The 23,973-nt window shown below is 39.0% G+C and overlaps 1 protein-coding gene across 1 annotated transcript in view; it reads right to left on the bottom strand.

Annotated features, from left to right (window-relative positions):
- The window catches only part of LOC136217468 (serine/threonine-protein kinase/endoribonuclease IRE1a-like), an 80,584-nt gene extending 78,170 nt beyond the window's left edge, over nucleotides 1-2,414 (bottom strand). The window contains 2 exon segments of the mRNA XM_066004070.1: nucleotides 2,168-2,301; nucleotides 2,304-2,414. Of these exon segments, the coding sequence (XP_065860142.1) occupies nucleotides 2,168-2,301; nucleotides 2,304-2,414 (245 nt within the window).
- Nucleotides 2,415-23,973: the final 21,559 nt, after the last annotated feature.

Raw genomic sequence — 23,973 nt, 5'->3', positions numbered from 1 at the left:
GTCTCTGTCTTTTGGTTTATCTCAGATTTTATTTTTGTTGCACATAGAGATCGACATAATCTTTTGGATATTTCTACTCTATTTCCCTTGAAATAACTATCGATCATAATTGTTCTATTTACCTATACTTTTTTCCTGAAATGAAATCCAAACGTTTTTTGTCTAGAAAATGGGTTTCCCAGACAAATACGTGTATCCAACTTCTGAATATTATGAAAACGGCCCCGAAACATATCCCAGCAGTTTCCCGGAGTTGCCGTATCTGAAACGTATCAGAAATGTGATACGCCGGCATGTTGAAGTTTCCGTGCATCATAGCCAACAACAAGTTCCTTAAATTGAGTTCATCCATGGTATAAAGTTGCTTATAATTTTGAAGGTTGGGGAGTATACGCATTTTTTGTTCCTCGGAGCCTCTGAAGCCCAAGTGAGAATGTTTTATAAATTACGCCTCGACTTGTGCAATGAAGGCTTACTACTTGAACCTTCCATAAGGCGCACCTTCAACAACTATCAGCGAATGTCTAGATCTTGTTAAAATTTGATGCTGACATAGATGACAGTAAATGCAGAGAGGCCCAATTTTTTTGGCTCATAGGCAATTTTTAGCCCTCTATGCTCCGCCTCATCACCGCCTAAGCAATGATGAACAAAAATATTTTTTAATGTTAATTTATTTTTTGCTTTATTATAATTCAGATTTGAATTGTTTCAATGATACTGTTGTTGAAATGTTGATGTTTGTACGTAATTTCCGATTAATCCTCGAGAGTCCTGTCGACTAGCACCTAGAACCTTGCAATGAAGTCTCCAACTCACGTTATAATTATTATGCTTCCATCCATTAGTTGTTCATTTGCATTTCCATGATTGGATCATTGTCCACATAGTTGATAATTCAATTTTGATTTGTGTGCTTAGATCATTGTCCACATAATTGATAATTCAATTTTGATTTATTTGGATTCAAATATCGTCTTTTTTTCCATTAGGCTTTTGCAATATGCATTTTGAAGTTTGTATTAGTATTTAGCAAATTTTTCAACTTATATATAAGTTTTGAGTATTCAATAAAATTTGATTTTGATATAAACGAATCCTTAATATTTATTTATATATGGTGTCTACATGGATATATTGAAACAAAATTGCATAAAGTCATTATTTAAAAAGTTCAATAAGGTAGCACAGTTTTTATAGGTATAAATTCTAATGCTAACAAACAAAATAAACCATAACAACTAAATGTATCAGACAACTCACAATTGTGGTAATAATAGTATTAAAAGCTACACATGTTGTGTTAAAGACATGTGCACTCATGCAACATCGAACCTTGCAAATGGGTTTCATCTTTACATACAGGATAATTATATCTTTATATTATAGGCATTCCATTTGTTAGTTCTAACTCGAGGACTCATCACTACTAATATGTTTGACCAAAGTTCTTTGTATTAAACATATTTTATAGCATCATTAAGCTTAGAAGATCATCTTTAAGCACTTCCATGCCCTAAGGATCAACCGACAATCAAGATATGGGAAGTTCTTCCTCACACTTTCACACAACTCATATTTGTTTCAAATATAACTATACACATACTTAGTTTAAGTTTAGTTCAAATAAACTTGATCTTGTTTGCAACCAATACCTTATACCATTTAGATCTCAGAAAAACTTAGTTAGAAATTTACCCTAATTGTTTAATTTTATGTTGCACAGCCTGTTTACACCATCCACTACGTCAATTCATACATAAGAGACTACTCACACATAACTTTATCAATAGCGAGCATGACCCCTTCAAGTCCAATTTTCTCATAGTTTTACATTTCCATTTTTATAGAAATATCATTATTAAAAAAAATATCTAACCGAGCTTGCTCACGAGCATGTTCATGAATATTACAACCCCACATGTTCATGAGCTTGTTCACGAACTTATAACCGAACCTGCTAGTAAACTTTCGAGCCAAATTTCTCCGTTCTCAAGCTCGGCTCGTTTGCAAATCGAGCCTCAAAATCATGCTCAAGCTCGTTATGTTTATAAATCAAACTGAACACAATTGAGCTTTTATCGAGCTGAACAGTTTAACACATGGTAGTGACAGTATGCTGCAAAGGTAGCATGATCAAGACATGAGAATTAAGAGCATACTTTGCCTTGATTCGGGATCAGGGCTTAACAAGCGAAAAAATAAATCATCAGCTTCTGGAATATGATCAACAAAAGAAAGATCCATCTCGTTTTTTATAATGTTTATATCACGTTCAAGACGATTTCCAAATGGATGCCTATAGCACCAGTTATGCAAAAGTAGAGGACACAGCCTAAGCTAAATAAATCCATAGCACGGGTTTGGCGTCCACAAGTAAGCTGTTCGGGCAGGGGATTCTTCATTAAGTTCATTTCATTGATTCTAATGCTAACAAACAGGATAAATCATAACAACTAGATCTATCTGGCAATTCACAACTGCGATAATAATACTATTAAAAGCTACACATGTTATGTTTAAGACATGTGCAGTCATGCAACATCGAATCTCGAAATAGGTTTCATCTTTATATAGAGGATTAATTATATCTTTATATTATAAATATTCCATTAGTTAGTTTTAACTCGAGGACACTTCACTACTAATATGTTTAACCAAAGTTCTTTGTATTAAACATATTCCATAGCAGCATTAAGCTCAGAAGATCATCCTTAAACACTTTCGTGCCCTAAGGATCAACTAACAATCAAGATATGGGAAGTTCTTTCTCACTCTTGTGCATCTCAAATTTGTTTGACATATAACTATACGCATGGTTAGTTAAGTTAAATTCATATCAACTAGATCTTGTTTGCAACTAAGACCTCGTGTCATCTAGATCTAAAAAAAAAAAAACTTAGCTAGAAATTTACCCCAATTGCTTAATTTTATGTTACACGGCCTGCTTGCACCGTCCACTACATCAAACCATGCATAAGAAACTACTCACGCATGACTTCATCAATCAAAACCATGGATGATGAGCCTCTGAAGCTCAAACTAATAATATTTGCAAAAAAGGAAACTTGGATGAAGATGATGAAAGAAAAAGTAATATATTAGAATTGGAAATGATTCTTGCTGCTGTAATCTGATATGGGAGAGAAAGTAAAAAATAAAAAGAAATTACAGAAATGGATTTGCACTAGATTCTTTCAAGCTGGAAATCGCGTTTGGAAGAACCTGCTAGAAATGGATTTTTGTATCAGAGGAGAAGATTGAGCTCGGAAGAATCTACTAGAAATCGTGAAATGGGAGAGGAGAAGATTGAGCTCGGAAGAATCTACTAGAAATTGATTTCTATAATTTCTTTTTATTTTGTAATCTCTATCTATCATAGTCAATAACTCTTATTTTATTTGTCCTCGGCAATAGACCAAATCGCCCTACTGATGCGTGTCGTCCAAACTCAACGAAAAAGTTAAATAAGGGTTGAATCCATAACAGAATAAATGATCAAGGATTCAATGTGGAAAAATAATTGATTAGGTGATTGATCTTTAAAACAAATAACGTTCAACGACTTAATTATGTTTTTTTCTTCCTAAAGTTATGAGACATATATGCAGCACGATAAAGAGGGAATACAAACCTCTGTTACTTCTATCCATAGTCGTTAAAGGCACATGTGCCTGTTAAAGGATTCCAGAGCAGAAGCTCATGGCTCAACGCAAGAGGCACACATAAATAACATGAGGCGCAAAATATATGTATATATATATTCATTACTAGGTAAAGCATATCAATATTTGATATCAATATCACTAATACTATATTACTAGTTATAGTATAAACTAAAAAAGACACTAATGACTACGCAAACAAGACAAAACCTCATATACTTAACTAGTCTGTGTGTCGCAGGTTCTATCTGAGTGGAGACTATTCTTTACATTACTCAACTCTTAGGGGGCGTTTGGTTTGGGGGTTTCAGGAAAGGGTAAGGGAAAGGAGAGGCTTCATTCCCTTTGTTGGTGTTTGTTTTGCTAATTAAGTGATTCCCTTTGCCCTTTTTTAGTTTTGGGTTTACCTCTAACTCCTTTAATCAAGGTGTTACCAAACTTGAGGTTGCGTCTAGCTGAAGTGCAACTCCTTTACTCGAAATCACCGCCAAGATGTCTTCCAAAGGTAAACTTACCATCAAACTTGTGAATAAAATTTAATGGACTTCAAATGTGTTTGATGTTTGATATTTGGTGAATGGATGACAATCGTGAAAGAGCAATTTTGTGTTGACATGATTTTTGGGACTTTAAAATTTAAGGGGAAATGCTGCCGAAATTTTAAAAAATTTAATTTTTACCTTTAACTTGGCAGAAACCCCTTTTATCAAGAAACCAACTGCTCCACCTCTAAGAAAGTCACACACAAATCCTCTTGGAAAAAGTGCTGGTGAACTCGGAAAAGCACATCAACCTGACACAATCAAGATGAATTTTAATGATGATGAATTATATGCTCTTTTGCCGACTGGTCGAGACAAACCTCCTCAAGTGCCTTTTCCAATATCTCAAGAGGGAGAACTTCTTTTGATGAAATCTGGTCTTCTCACCGGCCGACATGTTAAATGCAAAAGTTGGCCCCGTCTTGCTAGTGAAAATGCCACAAAAGCATGGTCTACCTGGGTGAATCGGTTGAAGCCAACGTATGAGAGACAATGGTGCAATCTTGGAATCAATGAGTTGATTAAAATGTCCCAGATAGAGCTTCCAGTAAACAAGAATCTTTTGTATGCAGCTTTGGGTTTCTGGTCACGTAACTGTAATGCTTTTTTATTTCCACCTGTACCGATGACTGTTACCTTGAGGGATGTGCTTGCACTAATAGGACTACCAGTGGTTGGTCCTGAGATACCTTCCTTAGTTCGACATGAGCTTCCAGAATTCTTCAAGAAGTACAGAACTATGGATTCGGTGAGGCTGATCGAATATATGGCTAATCATCCTCTAAAGAGAAAGCGGGTTGATCATTTTCTCTTTTTGTGGACTCTTGTTTGCCGATATATTTTTTGCACTGCATCTGGAAAAGTAACTGCAGAATACAAGGAGATTGCATATGAGCTTGCAACTGGGAAAAAATTGGCTTTAGGATCCATGTTTTTGGGTGCAACTTATCATCACATTGCCCACGTGGTTTCTAATGAACCTTTCACCCGCCTTGGTGGAAACCTCTGGATCGTTCAATTGTGGCTCCTTGCTTACTTTCCTCAGCTTCAAAGTTCTATTTTAGACACATCTATGCCCATTGGTCGGTCTCTGATGAGTTGTAGAACCAAAATGACCCAGACCAGGAAGTTCTTCAAGTTTTCCTCTTGTTTGAAAGATAAGCCTCCGTTGAGGTTCACTTATTGTTTCTCTAGACTGCCAGAATCTGGAAGAATAATGAAAGCTTCTACAATCAACCTGGATGAGACATATGAAATGTGGAAGTCCTTCTTATCAACTCGTTTCCTCCATGTCGGTGCCACCTTCAAGCCAACTATCACAGGGACGGCGGCGTGTTTCGAGTTGTATTGACCAGCATTATATGCTTGACAGTTTGGCCTTATTCAGGTCATTCCTGCTCCTCCTTTGCTCCCTTTGGAAGAACGTTACAAAGCTTCTGAATCTCGTGTACATCGGCTTCTCAATGATGGTTTTCACTTCAAATTGTCAAAAGTGGGCAAGGCCTCTTCAATTGTTACTAATGAGTTTGACCAGTGGTGGTCTTTACGCCTTCCTTACCTTCAACAAAAAGTAGAAGCATCAGGTAAATTTCTTGATTGACTTCTTTCTACTTCCTCTCATCTTTGATTTGAACCAGACCATTCACACATACTCCACACAGGGAAGGTGGTTGATGAGGAAGATGTCAATGAAGATGAAGATAGTGATGTTGTTGTGGCCGATGTTGCTCCTGATGAATCTATCGACCTCGACGACTTCCCTGAAGCAGATTTTGCTTTCCTTGCCCAAGTTAACTTTGAAGATTTGGATTTAGATTCAGATGAGAGACTCTTGGAAGATGATACCCCTCCTTTAAAAAGGCAAAAAATGGACAAGTCCTCTGATATTCCGGCTGATACCATTGACCCAGGTGATGAAGGAAACCAGGCAGAGCATGATGGTGTACTTTCTGTAGCACAAGTTGATTGTACTTCGCCATCAGTAGGTGAGATCCCTGCTTCAGGCGTGGTCAATATCCCTCAACCTCCATCTTCTTCTGATCTAGCCATCATAGACCATGTAGGGGAACTTCCATCAAAGAATGACACTCCCATTGTTTCTAGATCTGAGGTAAATGAAACCAACTTCCAACTTTAGGATTTTTTTTAATAGATTTCTTTACTTTTGATCAGGCACTCCTAGATAGAATTGCTGGAGTAAAAGCTTTTCCTCTTGAGGATCCTTCTTCTAACATCGACTTCTCCTTTCTTGAGAATGACACTCATAGTGATGCACCTGATAAAGACCATACTTCTGCCTCTAAGAATATGATACGATCGACACCTGATCTTGATATATCCTCAATTTGTACTCAACATTTGACGATGCTCTTTTCGACTATTGATGATCTTACTCACCCCTCCTCTTCTGCTGAGTTTAAGAAACGCTTGACTAACTTCAAGACTCAAGTTCACTCATGGCATTCTGATTACTCTGCTGTGAAACCTCAGTTGGCTCTCTTAAGTGACAAGTTAGATTCATGTGCCTCTGATCACCTCCTTTACCAGAAGTTGTGTGAAAGTAACTCTATTGCTGACCAAGAAGTTGAGTCTTCCATTGAATTGATCGACCAAAGGTATAAAAAGATGGAAGAAGTCAAGAAACTGTTGAAGACAGTTGAAGATGAACTGATGAGCTCGATAGTCCAAGGTGAAAAGTTGCGCCACCTCCAGAAAGATAGGTGGGATAACAAGAGACTTATGGCAAACTCTTTGAGATCAAACTATGACCAAACTAAATCATGGGCTGCCGAACATCAAAAACTTCGATCTGCTTCTCGGGCTTGTTGGGAAGATCTGAAGGCCATAGATTTAGAGGATGTTTGATTTGATTCCCTTCTAGATAGATTTCTTTGTTAAACATATTTGCTAGACATTGAATGATGAATAAATTGCGGCCTTGCGGCCTGCTATTATTTTATTGCAAACAGAATAGCGGCTATAAGCCAGCTTTACAATTTTCAAAGTGAAATTGCTTTGCGTTACATCAAATACATATTGCCTATATCCTATGGCTGATGCTCCCTCAGTTCCCAAAGGGTGGGATAGAATTTCTTGAGGTACTTTCCATTGATGAACCTCTTATGTGGCTCCCCTTGCAAGCTAGCTAACCAATAAGAGTTTCCTTTTAGAATTTGGAAGACTTTGAATGGTCCTTCCCAATTTGAAGACCATTTTCCATATGCTCTATCTTTAGTCCCAACTGGTAAGATGAGTTTCCAAACCATGTCTCCTTCTTCAAAGGTCTTTTTCTTCACTCTCTTATTGTATGCTTTGGTTACTTTCTTTTTCTGGGCGATCATTCGATCAAGTGCTTGCATTCTAGCTTCATCAGATCCTTCAAGTTCCATCATCACAGCTTCTGTGTATTCTGCTGGAGTGAGTTCATTTTGTCTGGCTACTCTCAGGGACGACACTACTACCTCCATAGGAAGCACGGCATCATGTCCGTATGTTAATGAGAAAGGACTGACGCATGTGGCACTCCTTTTTGATGTTCTGTATGCCCATAAAGTTTCTGAAAGTAAGACGTGCCATTCCCTGGGATTATCTTCTATCATCTTTTCAAGGATGTTGATGAGAACTTTGTTGGAGGCCTCAGCTTGACCATTAGCTTGTGGATAATGAGGAGTAGAGTGTAACAACTTGATTCCATAATCTTCCATGAAGTCCTTCATGTCATCTCCGGTGAACATGGTTCCTTGGTCTGTGGTAATTGACTGAGGGATCCCGTACCTGTGAATGATGTTCTCATTGATGAACTTCACAACATCTCTCTGGTCCACTTTCTTCATTGGTAAGGCTTCCACCCATTTTGTGAAGTAGTCTATTGCCACGATTATAAAGCTTTGCCCTTTTGATGATGCAGGATAAATTTTCCCTATCAAATCAATTGCCCATCCTCTGAAGGGTCATGGCTTGACGACTGCGTACATCTCATCTGCAGGAACTCTTTGAATCTGCCCATATCTTTGGCATTGACGACATCCTTTTGCATAAGACATACAATCCTTCAGCATAGATGGCCAGAAGTACCCATGTCTCCTGATGAGCCACTTCATCTTGATGCCTGCCTGATAAGCTCCACATACTCCTTCGTGGACTTGTTTCATAACTTTCATGCTGTCTGGAAATCCTAAGCATTTCAGCAAAAAGTCCATCTACATTTTTACGGTACAAGTCACCTTCCATCAACACAAAGTTCAATGCTCTAATATTGAGGGAATAAGGTACTCGTCTTCCTGGGTTCGACAAATACTCCTTAATGGGACTCCTCCAGTCACTAGCTAGATTGACATATGTATTGAATGTCTCCACTTGAATTCCCCTCTCCATGATGGAAGGATGTCTGAGCTTCTTGATCATTATCAACTTATGGGTGAGTTCTTCCGACATTTTCAAACCAGAGGCTATTTGAGCTAGCTCATTAGCCTCCCAGTTCATCTCTCTTGGAACATGAAGAAAGGAAAAGTCATTGAATTCCTGCAGTAGTTGAACAGCGGCTGTATAATATGGAGCCAAGCTGAGACTAGTGCATTTGTATTCTCCTGATAGTTGCCTCAGCACGAGTTGGGAATCCCCTTGGATCAAGACTTCATCTGCTCCTAACTCCCTCAAGATCTCTAGGCCAATGACCGCAGCTTCATATTCAGCCTGATTGTTCGTACATTTGAAATCCAGGTTGAAAGACATTGTTGTTTTGGTTCCCATGGGGGATATAATGACTACTCCTGCTCCTGTAGATGTCTCGGTGCTAGATCCATCAAATTTCAAAATCCAGTGGGATTTTTCAACACTGAAGATTGGTAGATCTTGATCTATTTCATCCTTCACATCAAGACAAGGGTGATCTGCAAGGAAATCTGCAAGTGCTTGCCCCTTCACTGATTTTTGAGGATAGTACACCAGAGTAAACTCTGCCAAAGCCAGCGACCACTTTCCAATCCTCCCAGTTATGAGAGGCTTATTCAACATGTACTTGATCAAGTCAGTCTGAGATACCACCAACACCCTTGCCCCAATCATATAATGCCGCAGTTTGGTACAAGCAAAATACAATGTAAGGCAGAGTTTCTCAATTGGTGAATATTTTACCTCAGTTGCATTCAAGAATCTACTCAAATAATATATTGCCTGCTCATATCCTTTGGAATTGTTTTGTGCTAACAAGCATCCAATGGAATCATGAGTGGCAGATAGATAAAGTTTCAGAGGTACACCTAGCCTTGGAGGCATAAGTAAATGAGGTTGGCATAGATACTCTTTGATACTCTGGAAGGCTTGCTGATGGTGTTCCTCCCATTTAAATTCATCTTCCTTCTTTAACCACAGCAAATCAGAAAATGTCTTCGACTTTCCAGCCAAGTTGGAGATGAACCTCCTGAGATAATTCACTTGCCCCAAGAACCGCTGAAGCTCCTTTTTTGTTTGAGGGGATTTGGACTCCATGATCGCCTTGGCTTTGTTCTGATCTATCTCCACGCCTCTTTGGTGCACCAGGAACCCAAGGAAGTTTCCAGCTTTCACCCCAAAAGCACACTTGAGAGGATTAAGTTTCAGTTGATGCTCCCTCATCCTTTGAAAACCACATCTCAAGTGATCTATGTGCTCCATTTCTTTTTTGGACTTTATGACGATGTCATCAATGTAAACCTACAGATTTTTTCCAATCATATCATGGAAAATGGCATTCATGGCTCTTTGGTAGGTAGCACATGCATTCTTCAAGCCAAAAGGCATGACCAGCCACTCAAATGTCCCAATAGCACCTGGACATCGAAAGGCGGTCTTTGAAGTATCTTCTTCAGCAATGGCAATTTGATTATATCCTGCCACACAATCTAAAAAAGATAAAAGCTCATTGTTAGCTACTGCATCCACCAACATGTCTGCCATGGGCATCAAATACACATCCTTCGGAGTTGCTGTATTAAGGTCTCTGAAGTCCACACAAACTCGTAGCTTTCCATTCTTCTTTACCACCGGTACAACATTAGATAACCATTGAGCATACCTGATGGGTCTTATGAATCCAGCTTTCAGCAACTTTTCAATTTCTTCCTTCACCTTCAATTCTACCTCTTTGGACATTCTTCTGAGAGGTTGTTTATAAGGTTTGAATTCTGGCTTCATTGGCAGACGATGCTCCACCAACTTTCTACTAAGCCCAGGCATCTCATGATACTCCCATGCAAAGCAATCGTTGTACTCTTACAATAATGCAATGAGTCTCTTTTTGATGTGCGGATCCAAAAGACTACTGATGTATGTACATCTTGGGTTCTCAGAAGTTCCCAAGTTCACTTCCTCCAATGGATCTCTGGCCAATGATCTATCATCCTCTAGTGGTGAAGGAGCTGGTTTCAATTCATCTATCTGAATAACGTTTTCACTTTCCAGAGGCTCTTCTTCATAGATTACTTCAGCACCTAGAGCCTCCAGACCTTCTTCCTTCTGCAATTCCTCCAACACCTACTGCACTTGGGCTTTTTGTATGGCAGCGGCAGCTACTGCCATTTCTTTCTCATTATGCTTACTAATCATCGATTTCTTCGATGATCGGTTCTCCCAATGCTCCCCAAGGTTTGGATGGAACGATGGCTGATGGTTGGAGGATAGCTTTCCCTTTGTTCTGACATTGCTTCTTCCAGGTGATACTTTTAGGCCCTCCTCTCTTGCTTTCACCTTTGAACTCTATTGGACCCACAGCTCCATCATAGTACCTTGCCTCCACGGAATCAGCTTGAGTTGTAAATGGTTTCCCATCCGCCCAGACAACTTCTACTTCATTTCCTTTCCAAAAAAGCAAGAATTGATGGAGTGAGGACGGTACACACCAATTGGCATGAATCCAGTCTCTCCCTAGCAAGATTTGATAGCTTGTCGTTGAATCAACAACGAAGAATGCTGCCATAGATGTGTTGCTTCCCATAGTAATATCTACTGGTAGAACTCCTAAGGTTTTGGTGGTTTCCCCTTTGAAAGCTGACACCATAACCTCTGTGGCAATTAGATCTTCTATTGACTTCCCCAAGGTCTTTATCATCCTAAATGGCATGATATTCACTGCAGAGCCATTATCGATCAGCACTTTTGATACTGGCTTGCCATTTAGATGTGCCTTGATGTAAAGAGGCCTGATATGTTTGGTCATGCTATCTGCAGGTTTCTCAAAAACCACTCTTTTTGGTTCTCATGGGCCATTCGATTGAATTGTGACCCCACTGGTGAATGAATCTCTCTTCTCAGGAATAGGTGAAATATTCTCCTCTTCAGCATGATGATCCCTTGAACCTCCTAGGAAATCAGCTGGCAATGTCACTGATGCTGTTGCACACCTGATAGGTATCACCATGTCACCTATTCACACATTTTGAATGATTTCCTCTAGTTCCTCCTCTGAAACTATTGGTTCTGGCTCACCAGCCTTCACTTCTTCTTTCTCTGCCGGTTCCCCTACTTCCTCTTTCTCATCATGGTGTCTTTCAATAGCTTCCCTCTTACGTTGCATCCTTCTCTTTTATGTTCTTGTAAGAGGTTGGGGGAACTTTTTATGGCGCACCACGTGCCACTTACCAGAAGTTTCTACTTGAGGCACCACAAAACGAGGTCTCCTCTGATTGGCAGTTGGGGAATACTTCTCTCGGTGAAATTCACTTTTTAGAGGTTTTTGATTCCTCTCAGTCTGAACCCTTCTTTCATAGTGATTCCCTCCGATGCTCTTCACTTCTACTCAAATTTTTGACTTCTGACCCCATTGCTCCCTGATGTTAGCTTGAAGTTCATCAGGACCTCTGAGATACTCCTTAGGGATCCAAGTTAACTTCTGCCTTTCTCCTTCTTGGACTCTGTAAGTCTCAAACGAAGGTCTTCTTTCTTCCTATTGAGGACATCTCGCATATCTACTGCCACCATGTTCATAGTCACCACCGGTGGAAAAGGATCTTCATCAACCAACATTGCTTCTTTCTTCTCTAGGAACTTAAGAATTCCCTTGTTGATTCTTTCCTGAACTGCATTCTTGAAACCCCAACAATTGTTGGTTGCATGATTCCAGGAATCATGATACTTGCAATATGTCTTCCCTTTGGTTTCTTCTTTTGTTGGCATTTTATGACCTGCAGGCAAAGTAATAAACTTCTCCTTTAAGAGAAAGTCTAAAAGAGCATCACTCTTGGACACATCAAAGCTGAATTACGGAGGTTTACCATTAAAAGATTTCTTTGCTGCATCATGTCCTTCGGTGGAGTGGAGTAAGGGGAAAACATGAGTCCCTGTACTTTTAAGATCTGCTACTGCAACCTTGTGGTATATTTTTTGGCAATAAGTTCCCATGGCACTCTTCTTTCCGTGACTCTCTTCCCTCAACAGATCTTCGTACTCCGTCACCTTGGCAGCTAACTCATAAAAGTCTCTAAACTCCATTCCTTAGAACTTCTTCCTCAGCTCGATGTCAAGTCCCCTCTGGGCCATCTTCATGTACTCCACCTTTGGGAGATAGACATTGCATCTGTTCCTCATCCTTTTGAAACGAGCAATGAACCGGTCTGCTCTTTCACCTCCCTTCTGAGTAAGTCTAGAAAGTTCTGCAACACATACTTCTGGCTATGCTATGAAGAATTGAGTGTGAAATTGCCTCTCCATATCGTGCCAACCATGGATGGAGTCCCTAAGGAGAGTAGCATACCAAGTGAAGGCTGGTCCCGTCAGAGAATTTGGGAAAGAGCCTCAACTTGAGATGATTGAAATTAGGGTAGTTGGCAAGTTCTCCACACTGAATCGTGAACCTTGCTACGTGCTCCAAAGTTGACAAACCATCTTCCCTAGAGAATAGGGAGAAGTCAGGTACTCTGTATCCCCTTGGGTAAGGATTCTCCATGTCAATCGCATGAGGGTAAGGCTTGTGGAACTCAGGACGGGCAACTTGACGAATGCCAGGCCCATACAGCTCTTGGACAACTTCTCTCACAGCCTCCATATTGAATGCTGAAACTTGTTGAGGCATGCCATTCTGATGGTGACCGTAAGGCATATGAAGAAATCCAGTGTTCCTTCCAATGCCTCTATAGTTTCCCCCCATGTCTCCATTGATATAGTGGCCTCCTGCCTCTTCATGATATGAAGCTGTGTGGGAGGTAGGATTAGTGTTTCCAAAATATTGAGAAACGGGTGACTTACCAATATTTTCTCGGCCTGCTGAACTAGCGGCCTTCTGCAAGACAACTTCATCCCTCAAGGGTGGAATTTGATACTTCTCAGCGCCGGACACCACACGTCTCTCGTTGGACTCCAAGGAACCTTGAGGAACATGGTTTTCTCCATTCTTGATTACCCCTGGTTCTGACAGCTTCTGGAGTATTTTATCCATCTTCGAATCCATGTCACTCCGCAGAGCTTCCATATTCTTCTCGATGGAACTGAAATGCTCCTCCAAGAATGGTGAATTTTGGATTTCTGTAGAGATACATGATTCTCCTCTAGGGCTAGTAACCTTTTCCCCTTCGATTCGTCCCACCATCTGTGGAACATTGCCTGTTACCATGACCTCCTCTTCTTCAGAACTTGCAACTACAGGATCTTTGTTGCTCTTATCACTTTTCTTGGGTGGCATTGTGATTGGGTCCCACTGGGCATGCCAATTTATGTTTGGCTCTTTTGTGGGAAATTACGGACGTTCCAGATAATTATAGTATTATCAAACTATGGAATGAAATTGAGTGCGCTTTCTAACTTCTAATTATCAAAACGATTGTATGGAATAAAAGAGACCGTAAAATTCCAAAGATTCGATTATCAAAACGATACCGACCTTACAGAAACGATTGAACAACAAATAAAATAAAAATATACTGGGAAATGAATGAACTTTAGATCTGAAAATTGAAACTAAGGGAACAACTGAGGAATCTAAAGATGCTGAAGTCTAAGGATAATTTGCTAGAGTTTTTGCTTGGGTTTGTCGAGTTGGTTGATTGGGCTTTTTCCATCGTGATTTCTTCCTTTAATAGACTTTGGAGATAACTTCCTGCTTCTTTCCACTAATCCATGTTCTCCACCACATTGAGTAACCGCTCCACTTTGAGCTCCACGATGAAACTGATTTTCACGCTTTCTATTTTTCCTGCTTTTCAATTGGCTCAAAAATACACGTTAAAATATTAATTGGCTATTGATTCCCCTAAGTTTACTTCAAGTTTCCCTTGATGTCCACTTTGAAAAAATATACTTAGACGTAGCCAAATATATTAAAAATAATTAAAAACCAAAAAATATTTATGGTGCAAACAGATATCTTCAATTCGCATATGTGTTTTATATCTTCAATTCTCTATTCTCCTTCTTTATTTGCTTCTTTTGGAGAAGCGTTCCCCTAGTCTTCTTTATTTGTCTTCTACCTTTGCTGCATATTTTCTATCATCATCTTTTTCTACCTTTCTACCCCTGTCTATCTTTGATTTGTTACCTTTATTATTCAGTTTTCTGTTCGGTTTTGTGTCTGTTGCCTTCGTTCTGGTATTTTCTGTTCATTTTGTTCTTCTGTTAGCGTGTCATCGCTCCTGTTTCGAATTTTCTGTTCAATATACTTCCCGTCTTTCTCCTCGGTTTATCTTCTCCATTTTTCAAAATACTTGTTTATCTACCTGCGTTTTATCGACTCTATACTGAATTTTCTCTCCGGTTTATATTTCCAGTTTCCAGTTTTATTGCTTCTGTTCGGATTCTCCTTTCTGTTTTGATTCGTTACATCGCTGCCATTTTGAGCAGCAGTTTCTATGTAATAATGAGGATGAACTTCATCACCGTTTCTGAGTCTTCGAAATCAAATTTCTTAATTTGCAGTCTCTGGCGATTAATGACGTTTATTTTAATTCTCTGTTGAAGAAGTTTGGCTTCGTGTTCTTATTCTTTTCCAGCAATCAGTTTTCAGGGTTCTGCTCTAGGAATCGATTTTCTAGCTATGGAAACGAAGATCGATTGATTCAATTGGGCAGTTGATGTTTGACATAGTAACCAGGACCAGGAAACGTCTTTTGTTCCTTTATCTCATTTTCTCTATCCTCCAAAGTTTGGATCAATTCACTTCAAGATATATCTTACAAGTACATCATCATCGGCAACACTGGATTTGGAAAATCATGCCTTCTTCTTCTTCAATTAACTGATAGGAGGTTTCAGCCCGTCCATGAATTGACCACGGCATCCACTTTATTCTGACTAATCAAGTTGTAGATATCTTTCTCAAGTCGCTTGCTAGAGTTCAGTTCGTTATGCTTTGATCTCGCCTTTTGGTTCGCTCTCGCTATCGGCTCGAGAGAGGGTGTTGGAGATAATTATTGTTAATTATCTCTATAGCTATCATCAGATACTAACAGATAGCTATTAGGCTTGTTTAGAGTTATCTAATAACTAGTGTTTATGTTTATTTATATTACGCATTGACAATCCTAGTTAAACTCTAACTCATATAATTTACTATATATATATATACAAGGTTCTATGATCAACCCTAATAGAGGGAAATTCATTAAACATTATATCTTTTCTATTATATCTCTATCGTATATTCAATAGCTGTATCTAAAACGTATTAGAAATGTGATACGCTGGCATGTTGAAGTTTCCGTGCATCATAACCAACAACAAACAGTAAACAACAAGTTCCTTAAATTGAATTCATCCATGGTATAAAGTTGCTCATAATTTTGAAGGTTGGGTAGTATACTCCTTTTTATTCCTCGGAGCCTTCGAAGCCCAAGTGAGAACGTTTTTTTAAAGGGTAAATTCTAAAAAAAACCCCTGTGGTTTCACCGATTTCCAAATAAACCCCTGTGGTTTGTTTTTACCAAAAAAAAGGAGCGTGTTTACGCCGTTACGCGAAAAACAGAAAATCGGTTAACAGTGTTAAAAATGAGGGGTAAAATTGGAAATTCTGAATTTTTTTAATTTTTTTAATTTTCTCTTTTTTCTTTTTTTCTTTCCTTCTTCTTCTTCCTTCCTTCCTTCCTTCCTTCTTCTTCTTCTTCTTCTTCTTCCAGAAATCTGGAAATTCCAGATTTCCAAAATCGAAAATCTGGGAATTTCCAGATTCCTGAAAATTTCCAGGAATCTGGAAATCTGGAATTTCCAGATTTCTCTAGAAATTCCAGATTTCGGAAATCTGAGAATTTCCAGATTTCTGGAAATTTCCAGAAATCTAGAATTTTCAGATTTTCGATTTTGGAAATCTGAAATCGAAACAAAAAGAAACAAAAAAAAAGAAGAAGGGAAGAGAGAGAGGAAGAAAAAGAGAAGAGAGAGAGCGAGGGGAAGAAGAAGAAGAAGAAGAAAGAAAAAAGAAAAATAAAAAAAAATCGTTTTTCCAAATTTACCCTTCGCCACGTCAGCATTTTTAACGCCGTTAACCCATTTTCCGTTTTTCGGGTAACGGCGTAACCACGCTCCTTTTGTTTGGTAAAAACAAACCACAAGGGTTTATTTGGAAATCGGTGAAACCACAGGGTTTTTTTTTGGAATTTACCCTTTTTTAAATTACGCATCGACTTGTGCAATGAAGGCTCACTACTTGAACCTTCCATGTATAAGACGCACCTTTAACAACTATCAGCGAATGTCTAGGTCCCTGTTAAGATTTGATGCTGACATAGATGACATTAAATGCAGAGAGGCCCAATTTTTTGGCTCCTAGGCCATTTTTAGCCCTCTTTGCTCCACCTCATCACGGTCTAAGCAACGATGAATAAAAATATTTTTTATTGTTGATTTATTTTTTGCTTTATTATAATTCACATTTCAGTTGTTTCAATGATATTGTTGTTGAAATATTGATATTTGTACGTAATTTCCGATTAATCCTCGAGAGCCATATCCGTTTGACTAGCACCTAGAACCTTGCACTGAAGTCTCGAACTCATGTTATCATTATTATGCTTCCATCCATTAGTTGTTCATTTGCATTGGTATGCTTGGATCATTGTCCACATAGTTGTTGATAATTCAATTTTGATTTGTATGCTTAGATCATTGTCCACACAATTGATAATTCAATTTTGATTTATTTGGATTCAGATATCGTCCCTTTTTTCCATTAGGCTTTTGCAATATGCATTTTGAAGTCTGTAATAGTATTTAGCAAGTTTTTCAACTTATATATAAGTTTTGAGTATTCAATAAAATTTGATTTTGATATAAACGGATCCTTAATATTTATTTATATATGGTGTCCACATGGATATATTGGAACAAAATTGCATAAGACCACAATTTAAAAAGTTCAATAAGGTAGCACAGTTTTTAGAGATAAAAATTTGGCCGAATACATTATCAGCTTCCTGAACTTGTTCAAAATAGTAGATTGGCTCTCTGAATTTTGCAAGTGTGTCACCAGCTCCCCAAACTTTGCTTATTTTGTGTCACCAGCTCTCTAAACTTGTCCATAAAAATATATTAGCTCCCCGAATTTTATAAGTGTCTCGTCAACTCTCTAAACTTGCTTATTTTTCGACAAGTTCAGGAACCTTGCAAATGGGTTTCATCTTTACATACAGTACAATAATTTCTAGATAGCCAGTAGTTGATTTCTAGCCTTCTCCATACATGTTCTTGCTTTCTTTTGGCAAGCAATGCTTTCTCTAATCTTGTTTCGGGCTTGTTCATCGATTTTAGCAGTTGCCTTTAATTCAGCATCAAGCCCTGCAATTACTTGAATTTTCTGTCTCTTTTTATCTACCGGATTTATGAAATCTGTTTTCATTTCTCTGAGTTCTGACTCAGACTTTTCCAGCAACACTTTTAAATCAGAAACATGAGCTTCCAGAGGAGCCATGTACATTTTCAGCTTAACTAAATCCTCCTCAATATCAGAAATAACTTTTTTTTGCTTCAATTGATTGTTGAACAAGTTGATCATAGTGAGATACAAACTTTTCAGATGGCTTGCTGATAGGGGCATTTCGTCCCTATCTTTTAGCTTGATTTACGGTTTAATTTTAGAAGAAATAAATAAGTTTAATTACAAAAATAGAGTGTTTTAATAAAATAACAAAATAAAAATAAATTCCTTACTTTCGGTTAATTTCCTTTATTTTTAGTTGAATTTAGAGAATAAAACGTCAAGCTAACTCGGCTCTCAAAATTTTTATTTCAGGTACGAGGAAGGAGTGAAAATCTGCTCAAATACGCGGGGCGTATCATCATTTACGCGGGGCGTATCGTCATTTACGCGGGGCGTAAAACATGGTGTCAGAAATAATTGCCTTATCCGTAGGCACCATGTGGAAATGACTCAGCATACGCGGGGCGTATGACACCTTACGCGGGGCGTATGACACATGTCGGAAATGATTGGCCTAATCCTGAAAGTCAGACTGCATTGTCTTCCGGAGTCAACTCTCCATACGCGGGGCGTATCATCCTTTACGCGGGGCGTATCATCCTTTACGCGGGGCGTACTTCAGCTACGCAGGGCGTATTTGAGACAATTAGACATAGAATTGGTCCACATGCAGGAGATTTCTGACGGAATGGGCATATACGCGGGGCGTGTATCACCATACGCGGGGCGTATCATGGGATTTCTGCACCAAATAATGTTGCTCCATACTTGTACCTTATGAAGTTACAACTCTACCCCTAGCTTGATGTATAAATAAGAGTGACTAGCACTCATTTAGACACCTTCTACCTTCTATGTCCTACCTTTACCTTATAGTTATTGTATAGTTTTGGTTTTAGATTCGGTTTATGTAATAAAACTCTCCCACCTCGAGAGCTTGTTCGGTTATTCCGGCGTTCCATCAACGTTCCGCTCCATCATTCGTCACCAAGCTCGAGAGTTCCACCTCCAAGTCCTAAGAGACGGCCTTGAGTCCGGTTGGCTAGTCCCGAGGGCCGATTCTTCCCTCTTCACTTGCTAACTAGCTTGAACTCTTCCTATGTACTAGGCTTGGTTGTATTCTATATTCTTACTCTCCATATTTATAATATATGATTTGCAATTTCCGTTTCTATATACATGTTGATGTTTATTGCTTATTTTGATGCTCATAATTGACTATTGTGTAGGGGAACGCGATTTCCGATGCCATTCGAGCTATCTTTAGGGATTCATATTGGTGTTGCCTTACCGGAAGTGACAAACCGGAAACCGTAGGAATTGACACACCACGGAACTTACGGGCCCTAGTTTCTGATCCCCAGCATTAGACACGCCTTGACTAGGAACCACGTAGTCTAAGTACTTCACGGGTCGGTCGAACTACACGTAGTCGTCTTTGCAAGAGTAAATCGTCAACCGAATATATTCGGAGTTATTGCATGTTATATTTATAACTTATCGTCACCCATATCATCCCGTGGAGTTTTCCATTGCATAAATCTGTCTCACCAATAGGTTAGGAGTAGTTTGTAGTTGTGTCCTACTTTACCCCCAAAGTAATTACCGCTTAAATAACATACGAAACCGAGTCGTCTAATACTTGTAATTATAAATCCCGTGGATTCGATAGCCGATCTTAACCGGATTATTACTTGATACGACGAGGTACACTTGCCCCTAAGTAGTCGTAGCGTCTAAGTAGAGTTAAGAGCAATTTGTAAAGACCATATTCATAGACATAGCACATTCACCGCAATACACATTTAATCGTCGCAAGATAAGCACTACCACTAGACTCTGCGCGCATCAAGTTTTTGGCGCCGTTGCCGGGGATTTATAATTTCCTACAATATTAGACAAAAACGTTTTATTGTTAGTTTAAGCATTTGTAAATATCATTTTCTTTTTGTGAATAATTTATTTTGTTTCGTACTAATAATCTTTTCCATGGTATTATAGTTGTCATCTGTGGGACGATCTCATGGGTGACGAATGTTCGCACCACCAATCGTCCTCGCAATTCGATGTGGTAATCTCTATGCTTAAAGATATTCAAGTGAGATTATCTAACAATGAGGCATATTGCAGGGATTTGGGAAATCAAATCGCTAGATTGACGTCTCGTATCGATTCAACCGCGGACGAATCAATTAGAGACGCCAATCCGGGTGATCAAACTGCGGAGCTTGAGTTAATTGAGCTCTCTCAAGAGGAGTCCCCAAATTATGTAGGTTGTCTCAACGGCGGGGAACCGAAAATCCTAATCGATGAGCCGGTTGTGTGCGGGCCCATGGAAATGTACCCAAAACTAGAAGAGTTTGAGGTTCCTTCTACCTCGGAATATTTCACTCTTTTTGAACTACCTAAGGAGTCAAAAAGGGAGCAAACGAAACTCTTCAATAATTTCTGTAAATATAGTTTTTGGTTTTTGCTAAATTTTTTTGAAGCTACCAATCCGTTTTGTAGGTACGGATTGTTTATTCAAGAATTTGCATTTCTCACACGAATGGAAGCATACACCTAGGAGGAAATGCTAAGTCGAGCTCACCGACTATAAAGTAGCGCTTCTTGGGAGGCGTTTCGTCCCTATCTTTTAGCGTGATTTACGGTTTAATTTTAGAAGAAATAAATAAGTTTAATTACAAAAAATAGAGTGTTTTAATAAAATAACAAAATAAAAATAAATTCCTTACTTTCGGTTAATTTCCTTTATTTTTAGTTGAATTTAGAGAATAAAACGTCAAGCTAACTCGGCTCAAGATTTGTATTTCAGGTACGAGGAAGGAGTGAAAATCTGCTCAAATACGCGGGGCGTATCATCATTTACGCGGGGTGTATCATCATTTACGCGGGGCGTATCGTCATTTACGCGGGGCGTAAAACATGGTGTCAGAAATAATTGCCTTATCCGCAGGCACCATGTGGAAATGACTCAGCATACGCGGGGCGTATGACACCTTACGCGGGGCGTATGACACATGTCGGAAATGATTGGCCTAATCCTGAAAGTCAGACTGCATTGTCTCCCGGAGTCAACTCTCCATACGCGGGGCGTATCATCCTTTACGCGGGGCGTATCATCCTTTACGCGGGGCATACTTCAGCTACGCACGGCGTAAAAGCTCCAATTCAAGCAATAAAACTTCAGAGACTCATTTACGCGGGGCGTACTTCAGCTACGCAGGGCATATTTGAGACAATTAGACATAGAATTGGTCCACATGCAGGAGATTTCTGACGGAATGGGCATATACGCGGGGCGTGTATCACCATACGCGGGGCGTATCATGGGATTTCTGCACCAAATAATGTTGCTCCATACTTGTACCTTATGAAGTTACAACTCTACCCCTAGCTTGATGTATAAATAAGAGTGACTATCACTCATTTAGACACCTTCTACCTTCTATCTCCTACCTTTACCTTATAGTTGTTGTATAGTTTTGGTTTTAGATTTGGTTTATGTAATAAAACTCTCCCACCTCGAGAGCTTGTTTGGTTATTCCGGCGTTCCATCAACGTTCCGCTCCATCATTCGTCACCAAGCTCGAGAGTTCCACCTCCAAGTCCTAAGAGACGGCCTTGAGTCCGGTTGGCTAGTCCCGAGGGCCGATTCTTCCCTCTTCTCTTGCTAACTAGCTTGAACTCTTCCTATGTACTAGGCTTGGTTGTATTCTATATTCTTACTCTCCATATTTATAATATATGATTTGCAATTTCCGTTTCTATATACGTGTTGATGTTTATTGCTTGTTTTGATGCTCATAATTGACTATTGTGTAGGGGAACGCGATTTCCGACGCCATTCGAGCTATCTTTAGGGATTCATATAGGTGTTGCCTTACCGGAAGTGACAAACCGGAAACCGTAGGAATTGACACACCACGGAACTTACGGGCCCTAGTTTCTGATCCCCAGCATTAGACACGCCTTGACTAGGAACCACGTAGTCTAAGTACTTCACGGGTCGGTCGAACTACACGTAGTCGTCTTTGCAAGAGTAAATCGTCAACCGAATATATTCGGAGTTATTGCATGTTATATTTATAACTTATCGTCACCCATATCATCTCGTGGAGTTTTCCATTGCATAAATCTGTCTCACCAATAGGTTAGGAGTAGTTTGTAGTTGTGTCATACTTTACCCCCAAAGTAATTACCGGTTAAATAACACACGAAACCGAGTCGTCTAATACTTGTAATTATAAATCCCGTGGATTCGATACCCGGTCTTAACCGGATTATTACTTGATACGACGGGGTACACTTGCCCCTAAGTAGTCGTAGCATCTAAGTAGAGTTAAGAGCAATTTGTAAAGAGCATATCCATAGACATAGCACATTCACCGCAACACACATTTAAATCGTCATAAGAAAAGCTCTACCACACTAGTCGGTTACGCCCCATCACTTGCATTTATTCACCTCCTGGTCTGCATCATACAATTCTAAACAATGAAGAATGTAGGCACCCACGTAGTTATAGAAAGATAGGTAATCAGCATTGAGGCCTTGAAGAAATGCAAAGATGTTGTTAGCTTGAGTTATTATAAGGCCTACATCATTTGGATTTGCTGATAACAAGAATGATCTGAGTCCATTCTTGACGGAAAGAATTGAAGGTGTATGACCTGAACCACATCTGGTGTCAGGTGAGGTGGCTCAGAGAGTGTATAGACCTTATTTTCTGAATGAAATGAAACAATATCAGTAGCTTCATCAAAAATATCATCATTCCCATTTAATTCTCCTTCAATGCTTTCTTGATTATCCAGATTGATCACCTCTCCTCTAACTTCTCCACTACTACTCTGAAACATTTCCTCTCTCTTTCTTTTATTCTGATTAAACTCCATGGCCAAATCTGATGGTTCAGCAGAGTCTAAGTTCAAGCTCTTGATGTAAACTTGAAGAAGAGATCCTCTTAGATATTTAGGCACATGCTTTCGTTTTGATTACTGCTTTCTTTCTGTGTTCTCAGGTGATTCTTGATTGAGTTCTCAGTTCTTCTTCCTGGCAATCTTTTTGCAATTTCTTTGTGCCTGTATCAGTACATATTAGTACGTATTAGGGCTCTTAATGATTCGTGGGACCATAATGACAACTTTTGAAGTTGCTTAGCATTGGAGCATTTTTTTATAAATGCGTCTTCTTGGCAGTCCAAATATATGCGCATATGCCATTTTAAGTTGATTAAAGGATTCATTTGTTTGGCTATTGCATATTAGGTTGGAAAATTAAGGCTATTGCATTTGAACTTGGAATATAAAATCTATTGAAAGAAAGTAGGGGATAATAAGAAAGAAGATAATTTTGGAGAGTAAGTAATGAAAGAGGATGGGAAGAAGAGAGTATTGAAAAGGAAAGATAGAAAAAGGGGCATAGAAGAAAAATGTGAGAAAAAAAGTGGAGAAAGGACATATGACAGAGGGACATAACAAAGAGAGAGAGAGAGAAGAAACACGAGAATTAAAATCTGTAGTTCATAGACATAGACTATGTTCAAGAATGACCCTGCTCTTTGATAGTGAAATGCCTGAAACACCTCTCAATTTATTCTTTTATAAAGAGGAGTTTTTGAATATGCTATCAACCAACTGATTTTAAATTTGTATTTAGGCACATATAAGAAAATAAAATCCCATAAATAAAGGGGTAAATACCAAATGAAACATTTGATGGCAAATAAAATTCCTAATCAAAATTTATCTTAATCCTCTTGTCTAGGGACATCGACATTTATGAGCTATTCCGCCTTGAATGATATACTTCTGTTATTATCATGAAATACCAATTGATCTGTTGTTTTACATGATTATGAATTTTGTGAAGTATAACTTGGAATTGCGACGTG

Source organism: Euphorbia lathyris, chromosome 2 (assembly GCF_963576675.1).
Source record: "Euphorbia lathyris chromosome 2, ddEupLath1.1, whole genome shotgun sequence".
Lineage (NCBI taxonomy): Eukaryota > Viridiplantae > Streptophyta > Magnoliopsida > Malpighiales > Euphorbiaceae > Euphorbia > Euphorbia lathyris.
Note: the sequence above shows the minus strand (reverse complement) of the source record. Positions and strands in the feature narration are given on the sequence as shown.